Genomic DNA, 22,749 nt, shown 5'->3' with positions numbered 1-22,749 from the left:
CGATGGGCTAGATGAAGTGAAAGTCATGAAATATCCCCATTCTCTTCTGGGCCGCGTCCGGCTCCTCGGAAAGTGCAAGGTACACATAGCGAGGACGAGGATCCTCGAGGAACTCGGCCATGGCGACCGGGTCCCAATCGGTGGCGGTCTCTCGGCTCGCCTAGACCGAGAAGAGGGCGACGGTGGCGCAGAAGTTGTTGCGGTTGTCGCTGTCGAGCGCCGCGCTCTTGCCGTTGACCGTGACCATGTTGACGGAGGCCTTGGTGCTGAGACCGAAGAACTTGACGTCACTGTTCTCAAGAGACACCATGTGGTCCTGGCAGTTGTTCTGGCCAACGCAGACCTGGTCGTAGTTGTTGAAGAAACTGTACAGACCAGCACCGTAGATGAGAATGTCCTTGGAGTCGATGGCGCGGACACCCCAGGTACGGGCGCACTTGTCGCCCTGGCCGGCGCAGAAGGTCTCGAAGTTGGGGTCGAGAATGGCGTTGTTGACGGTGAAGGGCGTCTTCGCGTCGGGGTTGCCCTGCATGTAAGCCGTCTCGGTCTGGATGTGCGCCATGTAGACGTTGGAGGCCTTGTTGAACTGGTAGTTGTACAGGACGCTGTGCTCGGAAGCGGTGCCCCAGAACCAGATTCCCTTGGTCGACTCGGTGAGGACGCCACGGCCGTTGTAGATGTCGATCTGGGCCTTCTTGTCGGCGAGGTCGAGCTCGTGGTCGGCAACCCACCACCAGACGTTCTCGAAGTAGCCAGAGGACTCGGCGGTGATGTGAGTCAGCATGTAGGCACCGATGCACTCGGGGTTGGCGGCGTGGGTGACGTTGGGGTTCTTGGCGCACTTGTCGGACTGGAGCTGGGTGCCCTGGGAACCTCCGATGCGGAAGTGGACATCCCAGAGACCGGCGGCACCGGGGGAGCTGCCGGCGATGTTGTACTCCATGAGAATGGCACCAGCCTGGGGGCCCTGGGTCTGGACGATGACGTCGCTCATCTCGAAAGTTCCGACATCACCGGGCTTGCCGACGCGGAGCATGACCTTGGGGTTGGCCTGATCCTTGAAGGCTTCGCCGTTGGCCATCAGAAGGGGCCAGACCTCACCGGTGATCTTGATGTCCTTGGGCACCTCGATGGTGTTGGAGATGATGTAGGCACCGTGGTCGAAGTAAACAATGTCGTTGGGACCAGCCTTGTTGAACAGAGCCTGGATAGCGGCAGTGTCATCAGACTTACCATCACCCTTGCAGCCGTTGGCCTTGGCGCTGAGGAACTGGCTGGCGGCGACGGTCTCGTACTGAGGCTTGCTGCGAGTGACGACCTTGCCGTTGGAGCCGAGCAGAACAGCGGGCTTCTGGATGGCATCCCGGGCACCCTGGACAGCCTTGCCGTTGCCGGTGGAGCCAGTGTAGGTGCGGCCCTGGATGTAGGAACCGATCTTCTGGTTGCCAGCGAGGACGGTGGCCTTGGTGTCAACAATCTGAACAGCAGCCGGGACGTTGGTGGTCATGTCAACGTTGTCGAGAATCAAGCTGCCGTTGGTCGCGGAGGCGGCAGGGTTGTAGGCAGTCAGGACACCGACGGGAGTGTTGCTGATAACACTGTCGAGGAGCAGAACGGAGCCGACGGTCTGGGCAGTAGCACCTCCGTTGGACATGTCGACACCGACGCCGCAGTTGTTGATGGTCAGGTCCTGGAGAGTCCAGAGCCAGTTCCAGTTCATGAAGACGGCCGTCTTGCAGTTGTTGAAGGTCAAGGCGCGGGTGGTGAACTGCTGAGATCCGACGAACATGCCGTACTTGCCGCCGTTGAACGTCAGGTTGGTCATGAAGCCACCGGAGCCGTTGTCGATGAAGATACCCTGCTGGACGTTGCTGTCGCCGCCGTCGGTACGCATGTTGAAGACGATGTTCTGGAGCGAAGTAGCCTGAGCGACCTGCCAGTGAATACCGGCGCCGGCGGTGACGGGCATGGCAGTCAGGTCAACGTTGAAGTTCTTGACGAGCTTCCAGAAGTTGTTCTAAGAAATCTTGTTAGGTCATGTTCACATGAGATTCAGGACTGGTGGTCAACTTACCTGGTTGGTGTGCTGGTTGTTGCCCTGGTTGTCGTACGGGTTGGCGTCGATGACAGCCATTCCAGTGAAGCTGGCGGCGGCCTTGATGGTCGGGAGGTTGGTGGCATCGCCGACCATGTGAGTGTAGTACTTCATGGCGATCGGCTTGCTGACGACGTAGGTACCGGCGGGGAAGTAGACCAAGGCGGGAGTGGTAGTCGAGGAGTCGCATCCGAAGCCGCAGCGGTTGCCCTCGTCCATGGCTGTTTCATTCAGTCAGCTCTCAAATCACATCAGACTCTCTCATCGTTCGTGAACTTACCAGCCTGGATGGCGACGGTGTCATCGCTCGAGCCATCACCCTTCGCGCCGTAGTCCTTGACATTACGGAAGATCTTGTAGTTCTGGTCGCCGAAAGCGGACTTGCCGCTTCTCTCGATGGAAGCAACCCAGTAGCCAGCCGCGGCGGCGGGGGCTTCAGCCTGGGGAGCAGGGACGGGGTCGGGGAAGGGGGCAGGAGCCGCGAGGGCATCCAGGGAGAAGAGGCGCAAGGCCAGGAGGCCCGTCGTGAGAACGGTTGAGAGGCCCATCATGATGGAGAACCAGCTGATCGAAGATGTCCTCTTGTGTTGATTTGGTTGGAAAGAAAGTGAAGACTGCGCGATGGGGTGGGGATGGTTAGCTTAGTCTTCCTCGAGGGTTTTGATGTTGTTGATGATTGCGAGGGAAGTTTGTGTTTGCGAGAAGTGGTGAAAACTCGAAACTTCGAGAAAGCAAACAGGCAAAGCTTGGGATTTTGTCTCCTTCTCTTGAATATTGTTTGTTTGTGAGCGTGGGTTGCTGGATAGGGCGAGAAGCATGCTACCCTCGACGACTCATCATCCGTGATCAAGCATCCTCCTCTTTAAGTAAGTTGAGCGCGTGAGTGGCAGTGACTAACTGTCAGTTGTCTTTCACCGGCCCGCTCCACGAACAGCCTTATTGTCCATGACTGAAAGACCGTTGCGCGTCACAGGCCTGGATCATGTTCCATTGTCCTTGTCGAGACTAAACAACCATGGTGGTTGTCTAAGGCGACCTTTCGTTGGAGCTGGACCTCGACGCAGACCCGACTCATATGACAAGTCATACGTCACGGTACTGTGTTCTGAAGTATTCCCCCATTCCACCAAACCCAAGAAGCAGATATGAAGAGCCGAGACAATAGGCCGATGAGGAGAGGTGTGAAGGTGAAAAAAAGCCACGAGACCGGACCCAAGACGGCGTACACAACAACTACTCACCAGAAAGTCGAGAGTGACGACAGCGGATGACGGCCGATCGAGGCTTCCGGTTGGGTTGCGTTAAAGAATGACTTGAACGGTGAGGGGGCTGGGGGTCGACCCTCTTGCTAAGAAAAACAGAAAACGAAACGAAAGAACGTCAAATTGGATGAGGGTGTGCAGTCAAGACAGACACATGAGGAAGAGGGAGGGGAGGAACCACGAGCCAAGAAGAGGTTGACGGCGACTATCACCGTCTTATATCGACCTACCCTTTGGGCAGTACCCTGCCTCGCCATGCGATTTATCGCCATGGTGGCGGCACTGGCACCCGCACCCGAACTGCACAGTCGGACCTCTCTTCAGTTTGAGGCGAGCAGGGCCCTGGATCCCGGCTCACAATCAAAGCCGTTTCTCTACGACTGGATCTCGGCGGCCGTGGAGGGGGAACAGCAGCCGCAGTACCGCAGTAAGGTGTCCAAGGAAGAAGGGGTGGAGGGGAATATTGGACGTCCGTGGCCCGCCCGAGCTCCTCGACAAACCAAACCTAGCTAACTTTACGCCCTCGTCTCTGTCTCTCTCTCTCGTCTGCCAGCCGAGCTGCCGCGATGGAGAGGTAATCCCAGAGACAAGAGGATAAAAAAATGCGATGAAACAAGGATGTTGAGAGGGGCGCTATTGGATGGGAGGGGATATAGCTTCAAACAGAGCCTGAGCAAGGCCCGCGATTGGATGGGAAAGGGTGTGAAGGACGAACGTTGCTTTGCTGCTAAGTCAAGACAGACAGACACATGCTCACGGACAGAGTGACATTGAGTAAGAGTCTAGAGAGAGAAGGCAGAGGGAAGCACACGCAAGTAGTTCGGACGAAAGCGGCGACGATGAAGGGGGCTGCCCTGTCTGTTGTTCAGGGGTTAGTCAATGCGATGCGACAGCCGCCCCTGGTGCGGTCGGCGTTGGTTCGCTCCCGTCTGTTTTCCCACCCCCTGCTTCTGGAAAATATCCACCCGTGGTGGTGTTCTGGTGGTGAGAGGTTGATTAGATTGATGAGAAAAGGGACTCAAGGCCGCAGCTGCGCAGCAAAGGGTAAACGGCCCCAAGGTTTGTTCCTGTTCGCCCAAGGAACCGGCCGTCCGACAGTCATCATCCCTGCAGCAGCTCCGTGGCCCGCATAATGATCTGCTTGAGATCTGTCGTCCTTGCCTCGATGTCCCTGGTGGTCTGAACGGAACAAAAGGAGAGCAAAAAGAAACGGGCAAGTCAAGCGGAGGATCAGCCCGTCCGTTCCCTTCCCGGAGAGTAGAGGAAAGGAGGAGAAGGGAGGAGTCGACGGCTCATCCAAGAGTCTCGATGTGGCTGGAACTGGAACTGACTGAGCACAGGAGCATTGCGTCGTCGTCACTCCGAGTCGGGCAGGTTTTGCAACAATCAAGGGCAGACGAGCAAAGAAACAAACAAAACAAGCAAAACAATCGGACATGGACACAGGCGTCTAAGATGAGGAGTTGCAGTAAAGTTGCTTCTGCTCTTCTCAACAAACCACAAGGGCTTTGTGCTCTTGTTTGGAGCACGATGGAAAGCATACCATCGCATTTTGGTTACGGATACTCCAAGGGGAAAAGAAGCATAATGCAATTGTTCTCCCTATTCCCAACTCCTGTACTCCAATCCCCTTAGGTATCTTTTTGCCTCTCTGGCCCCTGGTGGCTTGAATTCTCCCCACAGCCGCCCCTCCACGGATGAGCAGCAGCAGGGATTCACCTCTCTGCCAGTCGGAGGGAGACATCACTCCAAATAAGAAGTTCTAGACATGGGGGGACCGGGGGAGAGTGACCCAGGATCGGATATAGCGCCGTTTCAAGCTTGTCTGCCCATTCACCAGCAAATACTGAGGAGACAGCAAAAAGGTCCAATGACTGGCAAAGAGTGCCAGCGTCACAGAGCTGGGCGCGTTGCGACCCGAACCCGCAGCGGTACTCGTGGCGAGGATGTAGATGGTTGGATGGGAGGCGTTCTCGAATAAGATGGTGGCGCTTGCGAGTATCCTCGTTGTGTCCTTAATGTAATTGATGTCGTCAGCGACTGGCGACTACCAGCCGTTGGGCAACCAAGGTTGTGTTCTTTGGCTTTCGGGTCTGTCCAACCTAGAATGAACTTGGAAGATTCGTCTGGCGTTCCATTTGGAGATGGAGGCGCCGTGATGGTGTTCAACGGACTCAAATCTTCTTGACGGCGGCAATACCGTCCGTACGACTGCAACCTGTCAACTGAAGCCACGCCACGCATGGAGCAGCATGGGCATCGTCCATGTCTTTTGACAGTTGTCAACGGGATTCCTACACGTCCCGTCTTTGCTCAGTCCGTTCATACCGATGCTTGACATCTGTACTATTACATGTAAGCTTGGGCTGCCATCGGGCCCCCTCCTCTCAGACATGAAGATGGGACTCGACAGATCATCAAGCCTGATGCGCACTGCAACCATGGACTCGTGATGGTAACCAGCAAAGTCACCCGCGCAGCATTCCCTACGATAACCGTCGCGTCTAGCAGCCAGTGACCAATCTTGAGGCTACTGCACTACTACCCCCTTCGCCCCAGACTTTGGTCGGCCCTTCTCCAGAGCCAAGCGCTGTCACATGGTCGCAAAGAAGCAAGACACCTCCAATTTCCAGATTATTTTCCAAGGGAACATCGTTCAGAAAGAGCAACTGCTCCGGCATCACGTTGAGAAACCCAGGGGTCATCAACTCTGAAAGCCGGAAGATACGCCAGTATCCGCGCGCCTTAGGGATAATTATTGATCGATTTATTGGCCGTCCGAATGTCCAGAGTTCTTCAGCACGGTCGGCGGGATGGGATATCCCCTCAATCAACCACGGGTCCGCCGAGAACCCCAGGTCCCATCTGACGATGTCAGCCGTTGCGTCGTCTGCGCGCCCCTTACAGAGAGTCATGTCCGCTGTCAAACGCCGGGAGGGGCCCGGGAGAACGTGCATGGCATGCATGCGAACTCGAAGACGAGGCCATCGACGTCGGCCTGGCTGACTACATATGTGACATCACTTACTTTACTCACGCAGAGGACGAGCTAAGTGAGTGAAGCTTTGCTGAGTGAGGCGAGGCCTACTACTGACTCCATGTCTTACATGACAAGCCCCTGGAACTTTGACAGCGCATGCACACTCATCCTTCGTTCAAATGCACCCCTTCTTTTTGACAGACTTGGCACGGCACTTTGAGGCCATCCAAGCAAGCGTGAAGGTCTGAACATGACAGGATGCAGATTCGCTTTTCCCATTACACTTTGCAGAGGCTTTTCCGTGATGCGAGGTCGGTCGTATCCTAAACAAACAGAGCTTCACAACATTTCGTCTTCGCCATGCTGTGCTGCCGTTTCGAAACGTCCGGTCTTCGAACTGAATTTATTCCTGTTCAGCTCATCCCTGCCTTTCCATAACCAAACGCTCAACAATGACTTCTCATGAGTAAGTATACGCACCATTAAAACACTGAGTCTAAATACTTGATGTCCGTTCTCGCCCCTTACCGCTACACGGCAGTCCGCCCCTGTGCACTCTATCTGCGCATAACGATGATCCCATTCCCAGTCCTGACAAGCCCGTCGCCAAGCTTCTTGTGATGCTCGCGTGTATCCGTACCTGATGCCCAGGCCCTTCGACTGACATTCAATTCTCATCGCGCCAAGTAACACCCACCATTGTTCTCTCGTCCACAGCCCCTATTAGACTTTTAGCTGCATGTCACTAACGCAGCCCAGGACCACCATGTGCCGCCGCCGTCTAGCCGCCAAACCATCCTGGTCTCCCTTTCCCCCTTCTGGCGGAGATTAACATTCATGCGTTGAAGCTAAAGACGACGGCCGAAGAATTCAACATTCTGGACTGGGCGTTCAACGTGAACGACTAGGAAACCGATGAGAATGTTCCTCAATAGAAGAGCCCTGGAGATCGACCATCCTAACCATTCTAGCTCACCCAGAACCATTCGTCCTCGGCAGTCAGGTGGCGGCGGCAGCACCATGTTCCCTGTTCACATGGCCAGAACAACCTCGAGCTCGTGGCGCGGCGGCATTCGTAGTTACTGGACAAGTAAAATAAAATCGTGGAGTCGTGAGACCTGGGGAACCATCCGCCCACCCTTTCCCCCAATCTACCCAATGCTGCAATGTCTCGCACCAGAAACCCAGTCCTCGTGGCTTTCCCGTTCCTGCTACCTAGTACTGCTCCTCAATTTTACCTCGTAGATCGTCTGTAACGGTGCGAGTGGTAGTGCAGATCATCCCCGTGGGACGCACCGAATTTCCCACCAACATGAACCTAACCAGCTCGCAGTAGTTCTCCAGGCGAGACGACCCCAGACCTTGGCCGGCTTCTCTGCGGCGTCGTCTATCCCAGCTGGCGTGAGCCTTCCGGGCTAGAACATGCGGGAGAGTGAGAAGTAATCTCAGCCACAGTATCATGAGGCCGAAGCACACCCGGAGCCGCTGGCGCGAACGGCTTGAGGTCATCGCGAAGAACAGCTTCCAAAATGAGTGTGTACTCAACCAGTCAGGTCGACATGGATTCTGCACAGCCGGGCCGACCGAGCAGCGTCGCATCCGGCACCATCACGGCGGCTCTCTGTCGTGCAAAAGCAATCTAACTGTGATTCTGAGCCCTCTACTCAAACCTGTTCGTCGGGTGCCTGTTCATGACATCGCGGGGTTTATTTTGGGGGTCGCTTGCCTGCGGGGAGGACGAGATAGGAAGGTCGTTTTGTGATACCCTCATTCTATCTTCAGCTTCACTTCTTTAGGACACAACGTCTGAGAGCGGGGTACCCGAACTTGTAGCGTAGCAATTTATAGGCAATGCAGCTGAAACCGAGGCTGAGATATTTAATCTTCGTTCGTTCGACTTCGTTCTTCGTAGCTCTTCGCGATATTGTCCTGTGGATGAGTGACTGACTCGAAAGCTGGACCTTTTCCGTTTGAGAAACCTCGCTACCATATTTGATCTTTGAAAGAACTGAAAAGAACCCCCTGATTCCTCGAATCAATTGTGTGTGATATGGAAGAATCTGAAAATAGGCTCGTGATGTAACCCATAATGCCTTACCACAGCCACAGAGTGAGTCCCATCTCAACTCATGTCATCGCTGATGCCAAACCATCGGATCACCACACTGGAGCCTGGACTGGTCTGATTTACTCACATCGTCGAATAGCCCGCGTCAGGTACGCACTGAGCTGATCTGAAGTTCTGCCAGCATGGAGCACTTACTCTCGTGAAGTTGCACATGTGGGTGAAGGCCAGCTCGGACTGCAAAAACCTCCCCAGACAGATTGAACCCCTACTTATCCTATCGTGAGAGACAAAACATGGGACAAACACCAATGCTTGATATCCGAATGAAGTGCATCGACATGCGTTGAGATGATCTCCAGACGTCCTCGCCTCCCGTGGCGGCACCAGCCGCAGTGAAAGACACCATGCTTATGTTGAGTCTTCACGATGTCCGGACGAATGTGCCAGTCTCATCCCGGTGTTGAGACGAAGCAAGAGCCACCAGCTCGGTCTTTCGAACACCACGGCAGCTTCTTCTTGCCATGTCATGTAGTCAGGTTTTATTGGGAGAGATTCAACCGAGCTTCTGCTGCTTCGTGAGGTCCAGGAGATGAAATGCCCCGGAAACACAGAGAAACAAGATAACCACCTAAATTACTTCCAGAAATCCATGACTGATCATCGATCGTTCGTCAGGCTTTTCCTACCCGCGGTCTTCGAATACAAACCAACATCAACACCACAAGAACCATCCCATGAAACCTAAGACGACAAGCTCAAGCTCGAACCGGACTTCCATCACCGGACCATCTACAACTCACGCAGGCAAATGCACCATGCGATTTGGAAACAGCATTCCGAATTCCCCTCGAGCAAAAAGACGAATTCCGCATCGCACCTCTTGCCGTCAACCCAGCACGACATAGACTCTTGCTGCACACCATCCAGCCAGAAACACCACGCAAGCAAAGCATACCCAACCGACCAACCTCGTCCTCCCGAGCCCCAGGCGTTCGTTCCTAGACCCTTGAGAAAGAAGAAAGAAAATAAACCCTGAACTGCCATGTATCCAAACGGCGCCCCCGTCTTCGTCATCCCAACTTCGAACCAAAACCGCACAGACTCGCTCGTTCGTTGGTGACACTGGGACCCTCAAGCCGAGACGGGAAAGCCTTTTGTCTCGAAACGACGCGAAAAAAAGAAGAGCACCATGCTGCTGCGTAAACACGAACCCGTGGCCGACGCGACTTTTGTGTCGAAACGAAACGAACTCTCTACTCGTCTCAACTCTTTCTGAAACCCCGAAAAACGTGATCAAGTCGTGGACCGACACGCACACCAGACTATGTAGGTAAACTTCACAATGTCCGGCCCGCCCATCACCGATTCCGCGTGGACCTGTCCGGCCGCTTTGATGCGCGAAGGGCAATCCCGGGTTCGGGCCTCCCCAACATTCCTGCCTCGACAACGCAGCTTCTCCACACGAAGCATAGCATGGCGATACGTGACCCAGTCGAGGCCCGCCTCTGTTGATCACTTTGGCAACTTCACAGCATGCGATTGGGTCTCAGAAGTGATGGCAAAACAGAATCTATAATGCTTCTATCCAGTAGCCGTTCTATGCAACGAAGCCCGGGATGCCATGCCAGTCCGGTTCGTAGTGAACAGAACCAAACCAGAGAAAAAAAAGAACCCAATAAGAAACAAAGAATGATCGCCACCTTGATGCAAATGGAAGAATGCCCATCTTCCCCGGTACGCCCCGCGAAGGTCTGTTGTCTCCAGATGCCTTCTTTCTTTTGTGTATGATGTCTACAACTCCTGAAAATCCTCGAGTCGTGATGGAAATGGATCTCGTAATGAGGGCGGTCCAGCCGTGCCGCTCTCGGTATTAGTGTATTACGTAGGGTTCGTTGCCGAGATGTTGTTTTGTGAAGAAGAAATCTAGATGTATCCGGCCTCGATCATACAAGGGCCGCCGCTCTCGAGATTCTCGATGCCCGGGACGTCGGCGCCAAAGTCCATGATCAGGATCTTCGGGTCCTGGCCAGTGCTGACGATGCGGCGGTAGTCGCTCTTCGCGCTCAGCACCCAACTAGCGTGCCATCGCGGGAAGTCAAGCAGCTGTCGCCCGGTTTCCATGTCGAAGACCTTGATGTCGGTGTCGTAGCTGCCGCTGACAAGGCGCCCGCTGACCGAGTCGATGTGCAAGCTGCGCACGAGATTATCGTGCGCCTTCATCTCGCGCAAGCACTCACCCGTGTTGGCGTCCCAGATTCGAATGACCTTGTCATTGCCAGCCGACGCGACGTAGCGACCGTCCTCTGAAAATTGGGAGCATGCGAGACCCTTGGTGTGGCCTTGGAACTCACGGATGTTCTTGCCCGTGTCGATGTTCCAGAGCTTGACGCGGAAATCGCCAGAGCACGACACGATGGTGTTCCCACGCATCTGGACGGCGTTCACTGGACCCGAGTGGCCGCGAAGCTGACGGAGAAGTTGGCCAGTGGCGCGATCCCAAACGCAGATGCTGACGTCCTTGCTGCAGGTGATGATGTGCTTGTCGTCGAAGGCAAGATCCAGCACAGCGGCGGTGTGGTGACGGAGGCGGCGGATCGGCCGGTAACCTGAGCGTACGTTATACACGATGCAGGTCGAGTCAGAAGAGCCCGTCACCAGCATGCGCTCGTCGTATTGCAGGCAAAGGATCGACGCCTTGTGGTGCGTCGGGAACGAGACGAGAGAAGGCGTGGAAGCGTTCGTGCGTGGGTTATCCGGGAGGGTCGCGTAGTGAACAGGGAGTCCGTCCTCGTCGATGAGGAGGGAAATGTCGTTGACGACCTCAGGAGGCCCGATGACCAGACGGCACTCGAAAGTCCGCATGTCCCAGATACGAATGGTCTTGTCGCGGGAGCCGGTGATGATCTTTGATCTGTGGTGAAGCTGGTCAGCCGTGCCCGAAAGGGTATGAAAAGGGGCACTTACTCGTCAAACTGCAGGCAGTAGATACTATCCAAGTGCCCGTTGAGATACACCGGCCGCGCCTTGCCCTCCTTCCATCGCATGTCAAGTTCCTCCTTGACCTTGTAGATCTGCTTCCAGTCGACGCTGGGTGCGATGGCGGGAACTCCGTGGCCAGTTCCCGGCTGGACTGGGAAGCTGGTCGCATAGGTACCCGTCTTCTCTCTCAAGAACGACTCTCGCCAGACGTGCTGGTTCTGGATCATCCGCTGCCAGTACTGAGAGACTCTGCTAGCGGTGCCCAGAGCCGTGGCGTCGAGGTGTGCCAGAATCTGGATCGCGAGCTCGACGGGCAACTGAGAGATGAAGTCGATTCTGCTGATGTTTACATCCTCCAATTCGGTTTCCGACTCTGATGTCGTGACGGTGATGCCGATGCCGCTTTCGCGATCAGTGAAGTCGTCCTGAGAAGCACGAAGCCACTTGTTCTGCAAAGCCTGGTTCTGCGCAGCAGCGGCAGCCTTCGCGGCGCCACCGGTGTGGTACGGAATAACAGGAGGTTCACCGCCGATACCGGGAAGTGGCATGCACGGGAAGCACTGGTTGGAAGAAGACGCCTCACTGTTCACATCGTGGCCGTGGGAAGACTTGGTGTGTCGGAAGCTCGTTGCTTGACGAAGGCGGTGCCAAGGGGAGTGCGTGTGCGACGTGGTCGGGCGGTGTGCGTAGTGATGATTAGGATCCTCAGCGAGGTGTGCGCCGCCGATGGAGTGCCTCTTGTGATGGACGATACCCTTCAGCGAGACCGAGGCCCGGCGGATCATGCCCTTAATGCTGCCATTGCCGTTGCCATGTCCCGCCGGAGGTGTTCCCTGATTCTGGGCCTGGTCGTCGCTGGGGCCGGCGTGGCTTCGCGATCGCTCGAGAGAAAGATCTTCCATGTGGCTCGACAGATCGGTATCGGGGTGGAACATGAAAGACTTGCGCCGCCAAGGAAGGGAAAGGCTCATGCTGCGTAGGCGGTGCTGCTGGAAAGAGGGCCTAGTCTGATGCTGTCCGTCGACGGCATCCTCCTGTATGGCGGAAGTTGACGAGGGTTCGTCGTAGATGGCCTCCTGAGTCGGAGCCCAGTCGGCAACGTTGTAGATGCGTCTCGCCATGTCGTCGAAAGGAGTGGTCGACGATAAGGATACAATCAGGGCCCGGGCAAAGAGGGAATGGTCGAAGTCGCGTTCGTTTCAGCCGTGATGTTGCTCTCGAGGACGAGGAGGTTATCGAGAAGGAAGAGGAAGAGATGGAAGCGAGACCAAGACCGTGGGGCAGGGCGGAATGGTAGCACGAGGACCTAAGATCATCACATGGTCAGTGGGAGGCTTGAATCATTTGTAGGTTGGGTCGGGCAAGGGAAGCCTCTTTTCTCCTTACCTTGTGTTCGTTAGCCTCCTTCTCCAGTCTCCCTTCTTTGCTTATTCTGCCCTTGCCAGACGTGGACGTGACTGACTCTCTGTCGGGCGCGTCCGAAACTCGCAGACAGGCAGGCAAAGGACGGGATTGTCTCGGTCTTCCCTCCTAGGGACTGGGCTGCTGCAGGGTGGCGGCCGGTAAGTGACAGGGACCTGTGGGAGCCAGTAGGAAGCAACAGGGAGGCAGATTGGCAGCAGATTCGGGGTCGTTTTGGGACCTTTTTAGGGGAAAGTAGGACGGTAGATGGGAGATGAGGTGCAGTAGCAGTGCAGGCGGAGGCGTAAGAATCAACGGAAGTAGGCCGTTCCTGGTGCCTCTGATTCCCTGGGGTTGTTGTTGGGGGACACCCTTTTCCGGTTTAGAGGGTGTTCCCGTCGTCCACCCCTGGAACCCGGGCTGGTGTCTTTTTTTGAAAATTTCAGGGTCCGGTTCTGCGAAGAGGGAGGGATCGGCTTTGCTGGGCGGCCGGATCGGGGGGTTGAATTCGGGAGGAAATTGGCGGTGGGCAGCAGAAACGTACGGATACAAAGTGGTCGGTGGTACTTTGGTGTATCCGTACTTGCGCAGGGAATGGTGTCCCGTCGCCGTCGTCTTGTGATGACCTAGTGTGTAGGAAGGACTCCTCGACGCCAGACGCGAGTCAACAAAGAAAAAAAGAAGAGACGGCGGCCTGGGCGATAGAACGTTGCGGTCGCGTCAGGTGAAGGGGAAGACGGCGCCAGCGGGAGAGAGGGATGTGCATATGCCGTTTCTCAGCCGGTGCGAGCCCTGTGTTTGTTGATCTGGGCAGAATTCCAGGTTCCGTAATGTTGATGTAAATCCCAAGTATCCGTACCCGAGGTCGTGTGGTATGTATCCGTACAGAGTACTTCGTCGTGTCCGTTCGCGGGGAGGATTCCACGATGCAAGCAGGGAGAGAGAGACAGGGAAGGAAAGAAGGGCCAAGGTAAAAACAATAGAAAAAGAAAAGAGGGAGAACCGGCACGTCGTGGCCGAAGAACTACCCGACAGGATGGCAAGTAAGGTAGAGACGACAGGAAGACGACCTGAGGGTGCAGACGCCAGTCGCAGACGGGCTGGCCGACAGGTAATAGGCGTTCTGTTGGACGTGCGCTGCTGGTGTTGTTGCAGAGTGAAAGGGGTAGCCCGGAAACTGGACGGCCTTTGTATTGCTGGTGTTATATCCAAGGCAGAAACCGACCTATATTCGAGGTCTGCATGGCCGTCGATTCCTTCTCAGCTGTCAGAAATAAGACGGCGACGGATGGCGGATGAAGTGACAAAAGCCCCAAATCATGGAATGGGTCCCGTGAGCAGCGACCGTGGTGAAGTTCGATATGGATCACTACCTAGAAATGTCGAGATGGTGGCTTTTCGGCTAGAGACTGCGACAGCTGCTGACAGCATCCAAGTGACATGCCACAAAAGAGGCTTGAGAGCAGGATTTACCTGGACCAAGCTGTCTTCTAGGTTCCATTGTTGACATTGATTGACGCCGTTGCCATGTTGCAGCCAAAAATCGAAATTTGCATTGGATGTCAAAACAGTCTCTCGAGGAAGGAACGTCGCATTGTTTATTCTACATTTTCCCTCCTTGATCAAATCACACCTTCCGCGAAAGAAAGAGCTTAGAGTTGCAGCGATCATCAGTGGCAGGCCAAGATAGGTACGTACTCCCACGATTGAGTACATACAACACCGCACAAAATGGCCTGAACACCAAGTACCTTCAGGTTCTCTCCCTCGTCTCTAATTATGCCTTTCTCATCCTTTCTCATAGATAGGTTGGGTGAGTTGGCCAACTTGGAAATTTTCTGTTGCAAATGCCCTGATAATCCTCCGCCCCAACAGGATTCTGGCGGTAACCACCCACCAAAAGCAAGCGATGAACGGTATCCGACCTGAGTTGTCAAAAGATCGCCTCGATATCCTGCCAGATAAATTGCCATGACTGAGAGAGCATCTGCTGCGAGCTTGCTTTTTTGCAGATAGTACGGGACATCCGTCGAGACTAGTATCTGCACGAGCTTGACCTGGACCCCTAAAATTCCGCCCAGCCTCTCGACTCGGCTTATTTGCGTCTGTCGCATCGTGCGGCACACTCTCAAACAGATCATCGCCTTGGACCATTCCAACGACCTGTTGGTGGGCATGCCGGAAATTAGAGATATCAACCCTCTGTGCCTCCTGTCGGATACCGGGGCAAAGTGCCCGTTGCGTGTCGCAGCAGGAGATTAGCTACCACACCGTCTGATGGTCTGGTGGAGGGAAACCTCCATCGCTCTCACCTCGTGTCTGTCAGCCGCGCCTGGAACTCGATGATAGCGACCGAGTCTATAATGCAGCGATGGACTTACCCCGAAGCACGACGATGTCTTTTTGTCTTCGAGGTCACAGACCGGTCCATCACGACATCGCCATCGGCCTTTCCGATATCCAATCCCTGCTTCGAAACAAAAATCGAAGATCCTCGCGAACAGACCAGACCCTCAATCAGGGATGCTTTCGTGAGTGACTTCGCAAGTGGCATCTGTTCTCGCTTCCCCAGACTAGCCCATGGGCTAGGTGCCGTCTCTAATTAGACCGTCGGACAATTAATTGCGGGAGGATTCTCCCACGATCCTCATCAGTCCCGAGTCCTCCAATTCGGTCAAACTGAGCTAGAATCAACATTGCAAGTTGGTGAAAGATAACTTTCAAAGCAGGGCGAACGGCCGAATTGCTAGTATGGGGATTCTGAAAGGCCGCTGCAGAATCGCGAAATTCAATTCCCTGGGCTGATTTCCGTCTTGGGCACGGACCCTCCTGTCGGCTCCGGCAAGCACCCGACCCGAAAGTGGAGGCGGGCCCGGGGCTTGGACCGTCCGGAGCTTCGGTTCAATGCTTTTCCATATTCCCAGGTGAGGCCCATCAGGGTTCCCGTCACGCGAGAATTCCCCATGATGAGACGAATCCGCAACTTGGTTCCCCTCAACTCCCGTCCAGTCGTGCTTCTCCTCTGTCCTTTATTCAGCTGAGCAGCAGCTATCTACAACCGCTCGACCGTATCAACCGCAGAACCGTGCGACCGAAACCGCCGAGATGCCTTCCAAAGCAGTCCAATACACCACGAAAGGTCGAGTCGTCCCCTGGGCTTACCGCATCTTCTTCCTCGCCATCGAGCCCATCTCCGCCCTCGTCGGAGCCTACTTCGCCCACTTCCAGCAGGACAAGTACCTGTCCCTCACCCACGCGGCCTCCAAACCCGGCGTCATCCCCCAGGGCACCGGAATCGTCCTATCCCAGCTCGCGAACCTCTACCTCCTCTTCGCTCTCAACGAGGCCTTCGTCCTTCGCGCGACCAACGACATCAGGGTCTGGAAGACGGTCCTGTTCGTGCTTCTCATCGCCGACCTCGGCCATCTGTACACCGTTCGAAGCCTAGGCCCCGAGGTCTACTACGATTTCACCAAATGGAATGCCATTGACTGGGGCAATGTGCCCTTCGTCTATCTCGGTGCCTCGATGCGCACCGCCTTCATACTCAATGTCGGACTGGGTGCTCAACGCGTCACCGCCAACAAGCAGCAGTAAAGATGATGGGGCCGTTGGATGGACATACCACGAAAATGCCGACCGGGGTCATGGTCTCGCTGCGGCGGAAGACCGCCCGAACATTGCACCGAACCCGAACCCGCCGATTTTCGGTCAGCATGGCGCCGTTACCGAGGACGAGAAACTCAAGGAACTCATATGAGGTAAAGTCTTATGGACGGTCCTCTTGCAGGAGTCCCGAGATGCTGGGAAAAGGCGCAAGGAAAGGAAGAAACCCGAACAAATACCGACATGCTGGCGTCGCAGAACCCATTCAGCCGGCGTAACTTATGCCTAAACTGTCATTGTTCGAAGGCACGAGATTCGAGTGGCACACTATTCTGTGTGGTTGGCCGGGGTCATTTGCATGACACACTCCCGCTCGGAGACATTTGCCGAGATACAGCGAAGGGGACCCAGTCCTGCGACGTTGGACCCCCGACATAGGTCCTTTGGTCCAGGCCAAGCCGACATTATCTGCGATCGTGGACTTTTTATCGAGACCCTCGAAAACCGGAACGGACAAGCGACGCTCTGTTTGGTGGGAAATTCGGCATCCGGTCTCGGAAAATCCCCCGGACAAATTGCCTTCCCCAGGTCCCGGAGGAGCCACATCGAATTGGGTGGATTATGCGGTGCAATTGGCGGGTTGTGGTGGGGTTTCATCGCGGGGCACAGCATGTTGGATGCGTTCTGTTGGACGGACGATGAAATGTAAGACCGGAGGAGCAAGAAGCATTTCAACGCTGGTACACGAAGTCAGAAATCTACGATATTGGTTCTTACTCTCGAAGAGATCCGGACAAGCGACGATCTGCAGCACATCGACGGGCATACGGATGAAGCCATTGGCTCACTATCGTGACGGTCAGACGAGGGATGCATATCTTCGATGGTATTTTTCTCGAAGTCGACAAGCGCCTAGCCTTGTCTAGGCCAGAGCCCCGCCTATGCCCCCCTCCTCCGTCCATCCATCTCGCATGGGATGACATTGAGGCGCGACGTTAGCCCCTCGTTCGTTGCAGCTGGCGTTGCCCCTCATCCAGGGATCATGTCCTTTGCTCCACGCGCCGCGAATGAGGTTGGAAGGTGGGGGTTTCCTTGGGGGACAGCTCTGCGATGGACAGAGTATTTCATCCGCCTCGGTGCCCTCTGACCCGTCTCGAGCCGTCTCTGGTCGTCTTCTTCCTCTCCTCCTTCTCGTCCTGACAATCTGTTTCTTTACATAGCTCATAGCTGAAGATTTTCGCACAGCGAGCCAATCCATACTTCATAGCCCAATCGATTACACGCCCGATCCAGACACCATGGCCAACATCCCCGAGAAGTTCACCGGCTTCCAGGTCAACAGCGCCGAGACCTGGCAAGACTTCAAGAAGCAGCAGTTCGACCCTAAGCCCTTTGGCGACTACGATGTCGATATCAAGATTGAGTGCTGTGGTGTCTGCGCCAGTGACGTCCACACGATCAAGGGTGATTGGGGTGCTCAGCCCTACCCTCTCGCCGTCGGTCACGGTAAGATCTCGCTAGATCCAAGTATCCCGCAATCCAATCACTAAGAAGCACAGAAATCGTCGGCAAGGCCCTGAGAGTCGGCTCCAAGGTTACCAAGATCAAGGCTGGCGAGCGCGTCGGTGTTGGAGCCCAGTCCTACGCCTGCCTCAACTGCCGCCAGTGCAAGAACGACAACGAGACATACTGCAAGGAGCAGCTCGACACCTACGGCTCAACCTTCCCCGACTCTGGCGCCATCTCGCAGGGCGGCTACTCTTCCCACGTCCGCACTCACGAGCACTGGTGGGTTCTCATCATCTGTTTTGCCTACAAACTTATACTGATCCACAACAGGGTCTTCCCCATCCCCGAAGCCCTCCCGAGCACCATCGCCGCGCCCATGCTGTGCGCCGGTCTGACCGCCTACAGCCCCCTCATCCGCAACGGCTGCGGCCCCGGCAAGAAGGTCGGTGTCGTCGGCATCGGTGGTATCGGCCACTTCGGCGTCATGTTCGCCAAGGCCCTCGGCGCCGAGGTCTGGGCCATCTCCCGCTCCCGCTCCAAGGAGGCCGACTCCCTCAAGATGGGCGCCGACGGATACCTCGCCTCAGGCGAGAAGGGCTGGAACGAGCCCCACAAGATGACCTTCGACCTCATCCTCAACACCGCCAACTCCTTCGAGGGCTTCGACCTCTCCGCCTACCTCAGCCTGCTCGATGTCCACGGCAAGTGGGTGTCCGTCGGTCTCCCCGGCGGCGGCGGCATCACCGTCCGCAACCAGGACTTCCTGCCCAACGGCTGCTTCATCGGCAGCTCGCACTTGGGCAGCAGGCGCGAGACCCTGGAGATGTTGCAGCTGGCTGCCGACAAGGGCATCAAGACCTGGGTGCAGGAGGTCCCCATCAGCGCCGACGGTCTGAGGGAGGCTATGAACGGTATCGAGGACTCCAAGGTCCGTTACAGGTATTGCCTGACCAACTACGACGAGGTCTTCGGTCAGTAAGGGAAGAGACTGTTTGTGGATGTAATGTGTATAGCCTAGGTGTCCAAAAAAATTACCATTTGACCCGTTCAGCACAGCATGACGAAGCGTTTTACTAAGCCTGTAGGTGGATGGCGGTGAGGCTTAGCGCCTGACAGCCTGCTTTCGTTCCTTGCTTGCAGCGCCATCAAAGACAATATTTGAATGGTCCGCAAAGAACCAGTAGATCGCAGCAACCATGTCAACAACACTCAAATTGGGGACTCGATGTTCCAGTCATATCCATTCTAGGGTCGATGGAAAAAGGGAAACGCCGCGCTGACGAGTTCTTAAGTTGACCAATGAGCTATGCGAGCTGCATACATGTAATCAGCTGACAAGTTGCATGCACACATCAATAACTGCTTCACCGCGGAGGAGAATGTTCTTGCTGTAGTAAACCAACAACAAAGGTCAATCAGACTGTAGCAAACAAAAATCGACTCGAAAATCCACGCTGCTACAGTTGTTCTAGCAAGCTGTCCACGATGAATCGTTGGCATGCCGAGTCTTGTAACGACCCCGAGGTTATCCTTCTCGATGGTATCGGAACGCCGTATTGCAGACGGTGCGATCGCTCTCCCGACTTGGATGCCCTGAGAAACGCTTTGCCGTCGGGCGCGAACGACCCGGTCATCCCATCAGACAAACCCCTCGGCGAGCTCAATCTCTACTGGCCTCCAACGGTGCCATACTCCCACGGGAAAGAGACATCATCGGCGGAGATGTCACAAATTTCAGGAAATTGGTCGTCCCAGGAAAAGAAACCACCGTTGGGGGAAGAGCTGTCTATCGCGACCAACCCTACGAAGACCGAGTTCTCTTCGGAGAGTACCCAAGCAGCCACTTCATCGGGAGTTTACAAGCGCAGATTGGCCTCGGATGAGTTTCGTCTGTTGATCCTGGCTGCATCGTCGCCGTCGTTCCAGAATAGCACCCCATCAACACCTGTTCACGTCGAGCTGGAGATACACAATGACGAGAGATATCCAGAGTACGAGACGGTCTCCTACACCTGGGGCGGGGAAACAGGAGACAGTTCACCCTGTCGGCCCGTGTTCGTCGGCGATTACTGGGACATCGTGTTCCAGACCCGCAACTGCGAGGCTATGCTCAGGTCGCTCCGCCCGGAGCGAGGCATACGGTTGCTCTGGGTCGACGCATTATGCATCAATCAGAGCGATACAACTGAGCGCGAGCAACAGGTCGGCAAGATGGGATCTATTTACGGCAACGCAATACGGGTTATTGTCTTTCTTGGGCCCCACGTTTCCCCGTCGCAGGTCAATGGGCCGGCCCAGCAATACCCAGCTCGTAGAAAGCTGGAGGATCTCTGCGACCTCGCCCACGCCAATAACAACGAAAGCAGATCAGAAGACGAGCAGAATCGAAAATGGTCCTCGGAGTATTTGGAGTTACGTGACGTGCTCCAAATGAGATATTTCAGCCGTATCTGGGTGGTACAGGAGCTTCTTCTCTCACGTTACGCCGTGATTCGTATTGGTAACATGGAATTCATCGCGGACCACCTCACGGGAAAGAAGCTGGATAATCAGAAAGTAACCTCCTGGGTTCTTCAAATTGCGCAGGGCCGACTCTCAATGGATTCCTTCGGCTTATTCCAGCTTGTGTCGCGTTGCAGGGCCTCCGATCCGCGAGACATGGTCTTTGGCATCCTTGGCCTATTGTCCACTTGGGAAAAGATCCCAGCCGACTACTCACTGAGCATGAAGGAAGTCTCTCTGGGGTTCTTAGGCCATTGTCTTGCACGCGAGAAGAATCCCGACGTTCTGTTACTACGCCACCTGGGAAGCAGGCATCCGGGGTATCCATCCTGGGCTGTGCCTATTCATCACTTGGACGCGATATTGGATTCCGAGGCCCGAGAATGCGTGAAGTGTAATCACAAGCTCGACCAAAAACTTGGAATGTATATGCGCGATCTACGAGGATCACGAGACATATCATTACGGACATTAGAGCCACGACAACTTTACACATGGCCATCCGGTACGGATATCGATGGCGGGTTCGGGGTTTTAACTATCAACCTGCTTCATTTATTAAAGATTCAGCGGTGTCACTGGCTGGGTGCAGGCTGCCACCAAAAGATTCTCCTCTGGCCAGCGGGTCACGACGACGACTTGGCCCGCATCCCGGACTGGGCAATATCGTTGACTCTCAAAGGAGGGGTCCCGGATGGCTGTGAACTACGCGGCGATCACCTTTTTTTAAGTCCTACAGGCATGGGTCACGCTTTCATTTTACGTGAGATACCCGAAAAGCGTCTCGCGTTCCGTCTCCTCACGGGTTGCTTCGACGTAAAGATTCACAATCTGTCTGAAGACACTGAGAAGTCCAGAGACTTTTTCGCAGGCTGGCCTCGCCACAATTACGTCGCCGATTTGATGAGAGAATCCAGTTTGGTTGGAACGATCAAGCTAGCAAACGCGTGGCATTCTCGCAAAACAAAAGAGTTTGACGAAGAACGTCACGGCTATCTGTGCGAAAAGTTGTCTCGTGCTAAGGCACCGTCTAACCTACTGGACGATCCTTGGGTTGCTTGGAATTCGAATTTGGTCACGATAGGCTTCCAAAGTCTTCAAAACTCCTTGTCACTACTGTTTTCGAAAGCGGGCGTATTATTAAGAAGCTTGATATACCTATGTCAAGCCATGCTGAATGATCAGGTGTCGGTGTCACCGGGGTTTGCGGAGGAGTATCTCGAGTGCCTACAGCAGAGTGGACTTCAAGCAACCGCCAAACGGGTCAACGGCAAAACTTACATTGAACTTTGCTTCGGATCAGGGGACGAAGCGGAAGCGCGCCATTTTCTACCTACTGCAGCATTCCGCAATTCATCTGGCAGCCTCTACAGATTAGGGCCGTTCAAATACTGGCGTGTCAGTGCTGGTGATGATAATGAGCAGCTTAACGGCGACCGAGAACCAGAGGAATCGACATATAAGGAGGCCATGACGGAGATGCAAGATCAGATGCATGAGTGTGTCTCTCGAGGCTCTGGCTCCGCGAGGCAATTCAATTCGTCCAAAGCTTCGCGGAGCTTTTATCTTGCTGCCAACCTCAACGACATCAAAAGTAAGCTCCAGGGGGCCAATATTGATAATCAGCGCTACGAGGATGGCGATGAAAGGCGTTTTCCGAGCCAATTTTTCTGGATCAACCTCTGGGATGAGGTGAAAAAGTTCAACTTTGACCGCAGAAACTGGATCAACATCAATACAACTGTGCCGTCAAACGCGGCAACGATGCTATTCGAGGGGACGGAATGGTTGGAAAGTATGAAGGACACCATGATGCCGGCAGTTTTCGAGTGGCCTGAAGATCTGATGGACGCGCTAGGCATTGACGGGAGCACGTATCGCGTGCAGATAATTTAAGTTCTCGTCATGATGATGGGATGTATGAAGATGAGGACAATAACTGGTCTGGATGAGGAGTTCATGCTATGAGAACCAGATTTCAATCACGACAGAAAGTTGGCGTTTTGATCGGAGAAACGTGACAGATACGATTAAACAACACTCTTCATGAAAGCAGGCGAGAGAAATATGAGGTATGGTATCACCGAAGGCCTTCCTTGGTGTTGTCTACGGCTAATGAAGTCAGATAATTATGAGATGAACAATAAGATGGCTCGCTTAATGATAGGTGAGATGGGACCAGACCGAGCCACACCGAGAACGTCTCGAGGTGCCTACCTAACGCTGAGTGCTGACCTCTCCAGGGCGTCGTGCTCCCTGTAGTCACGTACCGTCCGTCGCTGGAGAAGGCCGGTGGAAACCTGGAAGAACGGCGTGGGCTGCCCCTCATCCCAAAGAGGAATAGTGC

At 54.9% G+C, this 22,749-nt stretch overlaps 4 protein-coding genes across 4 annotated transcripts; 2 read left to right on the top strand and 2 right to left on the bottom strand.

Annotated features, from left to right (window-relative positions):
* Nucleotides 1-160: 160 nt before the first annotated feature.
* CkaCkLH20_07107 (glucan -beta-glucosidase) lies at nt 161-2,646 on the bottom strand (the record flags this gene model as incomplete). The annotated part of the gene is made up of 3 exons (XM_038889824.1): nt 161-2,017; nt 2,075-2,316; nt 2,376-2,646. 3 exons carry the CDS (start codon nt 2,644-2,646, stop codon nt 161-163), a joined length of 2,370 nt encoding a protein of 789 aa, XP_038744748.1.
* Nucleotides 2,647-10,328: 7,682 nt separating this feature from the next.
* On the bottom strand, nt 10,329-12,505 carry CkaCkLH20_07106 (uncharacterized protein; the record flags this gene model as incomplete). Its single annotated transcript, XM_038889823.1, has 2 exons — nt 10,329-11,316; nt 11,370-12,505. 2 exons carry the CDS (start codon nt 12,503-12,505, stop codon nt 10,329-10,331), a joined length of 2,124 nt encoding a protein of 707 aa, XP_038744747.1.
* Nucleotides 12,506-15,890: 3,385 nt separating this feature from the next.
* On the top strand, nt 15,891-16,382 carry CkaCkLH20_07105 (uncharacterized protein; the record flags this gene model as incomplete). The annotated part of the gene is made up of 1 exon (XM_038889822.1): nt 15,891-16,382. The coding sequence occupies one exon, from the start codon at nt 15,891-15,893 to the stop codon at nt 16,380-16,382; it is 492 nt and encodes a 163-aa protein (XP_038744746.1).
* A 1,307-nt stretch (nt 16,383-17,689) lies between these two features.
* On the top strand, nt 17,690-22,298 carry CkaCkLH20_07104 (uncharacterized protein; the record flags this gene model as incomplete). The annotated part of the gene is made up of 5 exons (XM_038889821.1): nt 17,690-17,897; nt 17,951-18,179; nt 18,231-18,875; nt 19,373-20,456; nt 21,588-22,298. The coding sequence occupies 5 exons, from the start codon at nt 17,690-17,692 to the stop codon at nt 22,296-22,298; spliced, it is 2,877 nt and encodes a 958-aa protein (XP_038744745.1).
* Nucleotides 22,299-22,749: the final 451 nt, after the last annotated feature.

The sequence above is a fragment of the Colletotrichum karsti genome (assembly GCF_011947395.1).
Source record: "Colletotrichum karsti strain CkLH20 chromosome Unknown Scaffold22, whole genome shotgun sequence".
In the NCBI taxonomy this organism is placed as follows: domain Eukaryota; kingdom Fungi; phylum Ascomycota; class Sordariomycetes; order Glomerellales; family Glomerellaceae; genus Colletotrichum; species Colletotrichum karsti.
The sequence above is the reverse complement of the archived record's forward strand: the minus strand, read 5'-3'. Positions and strand labels throughout refer to the sequence as shown.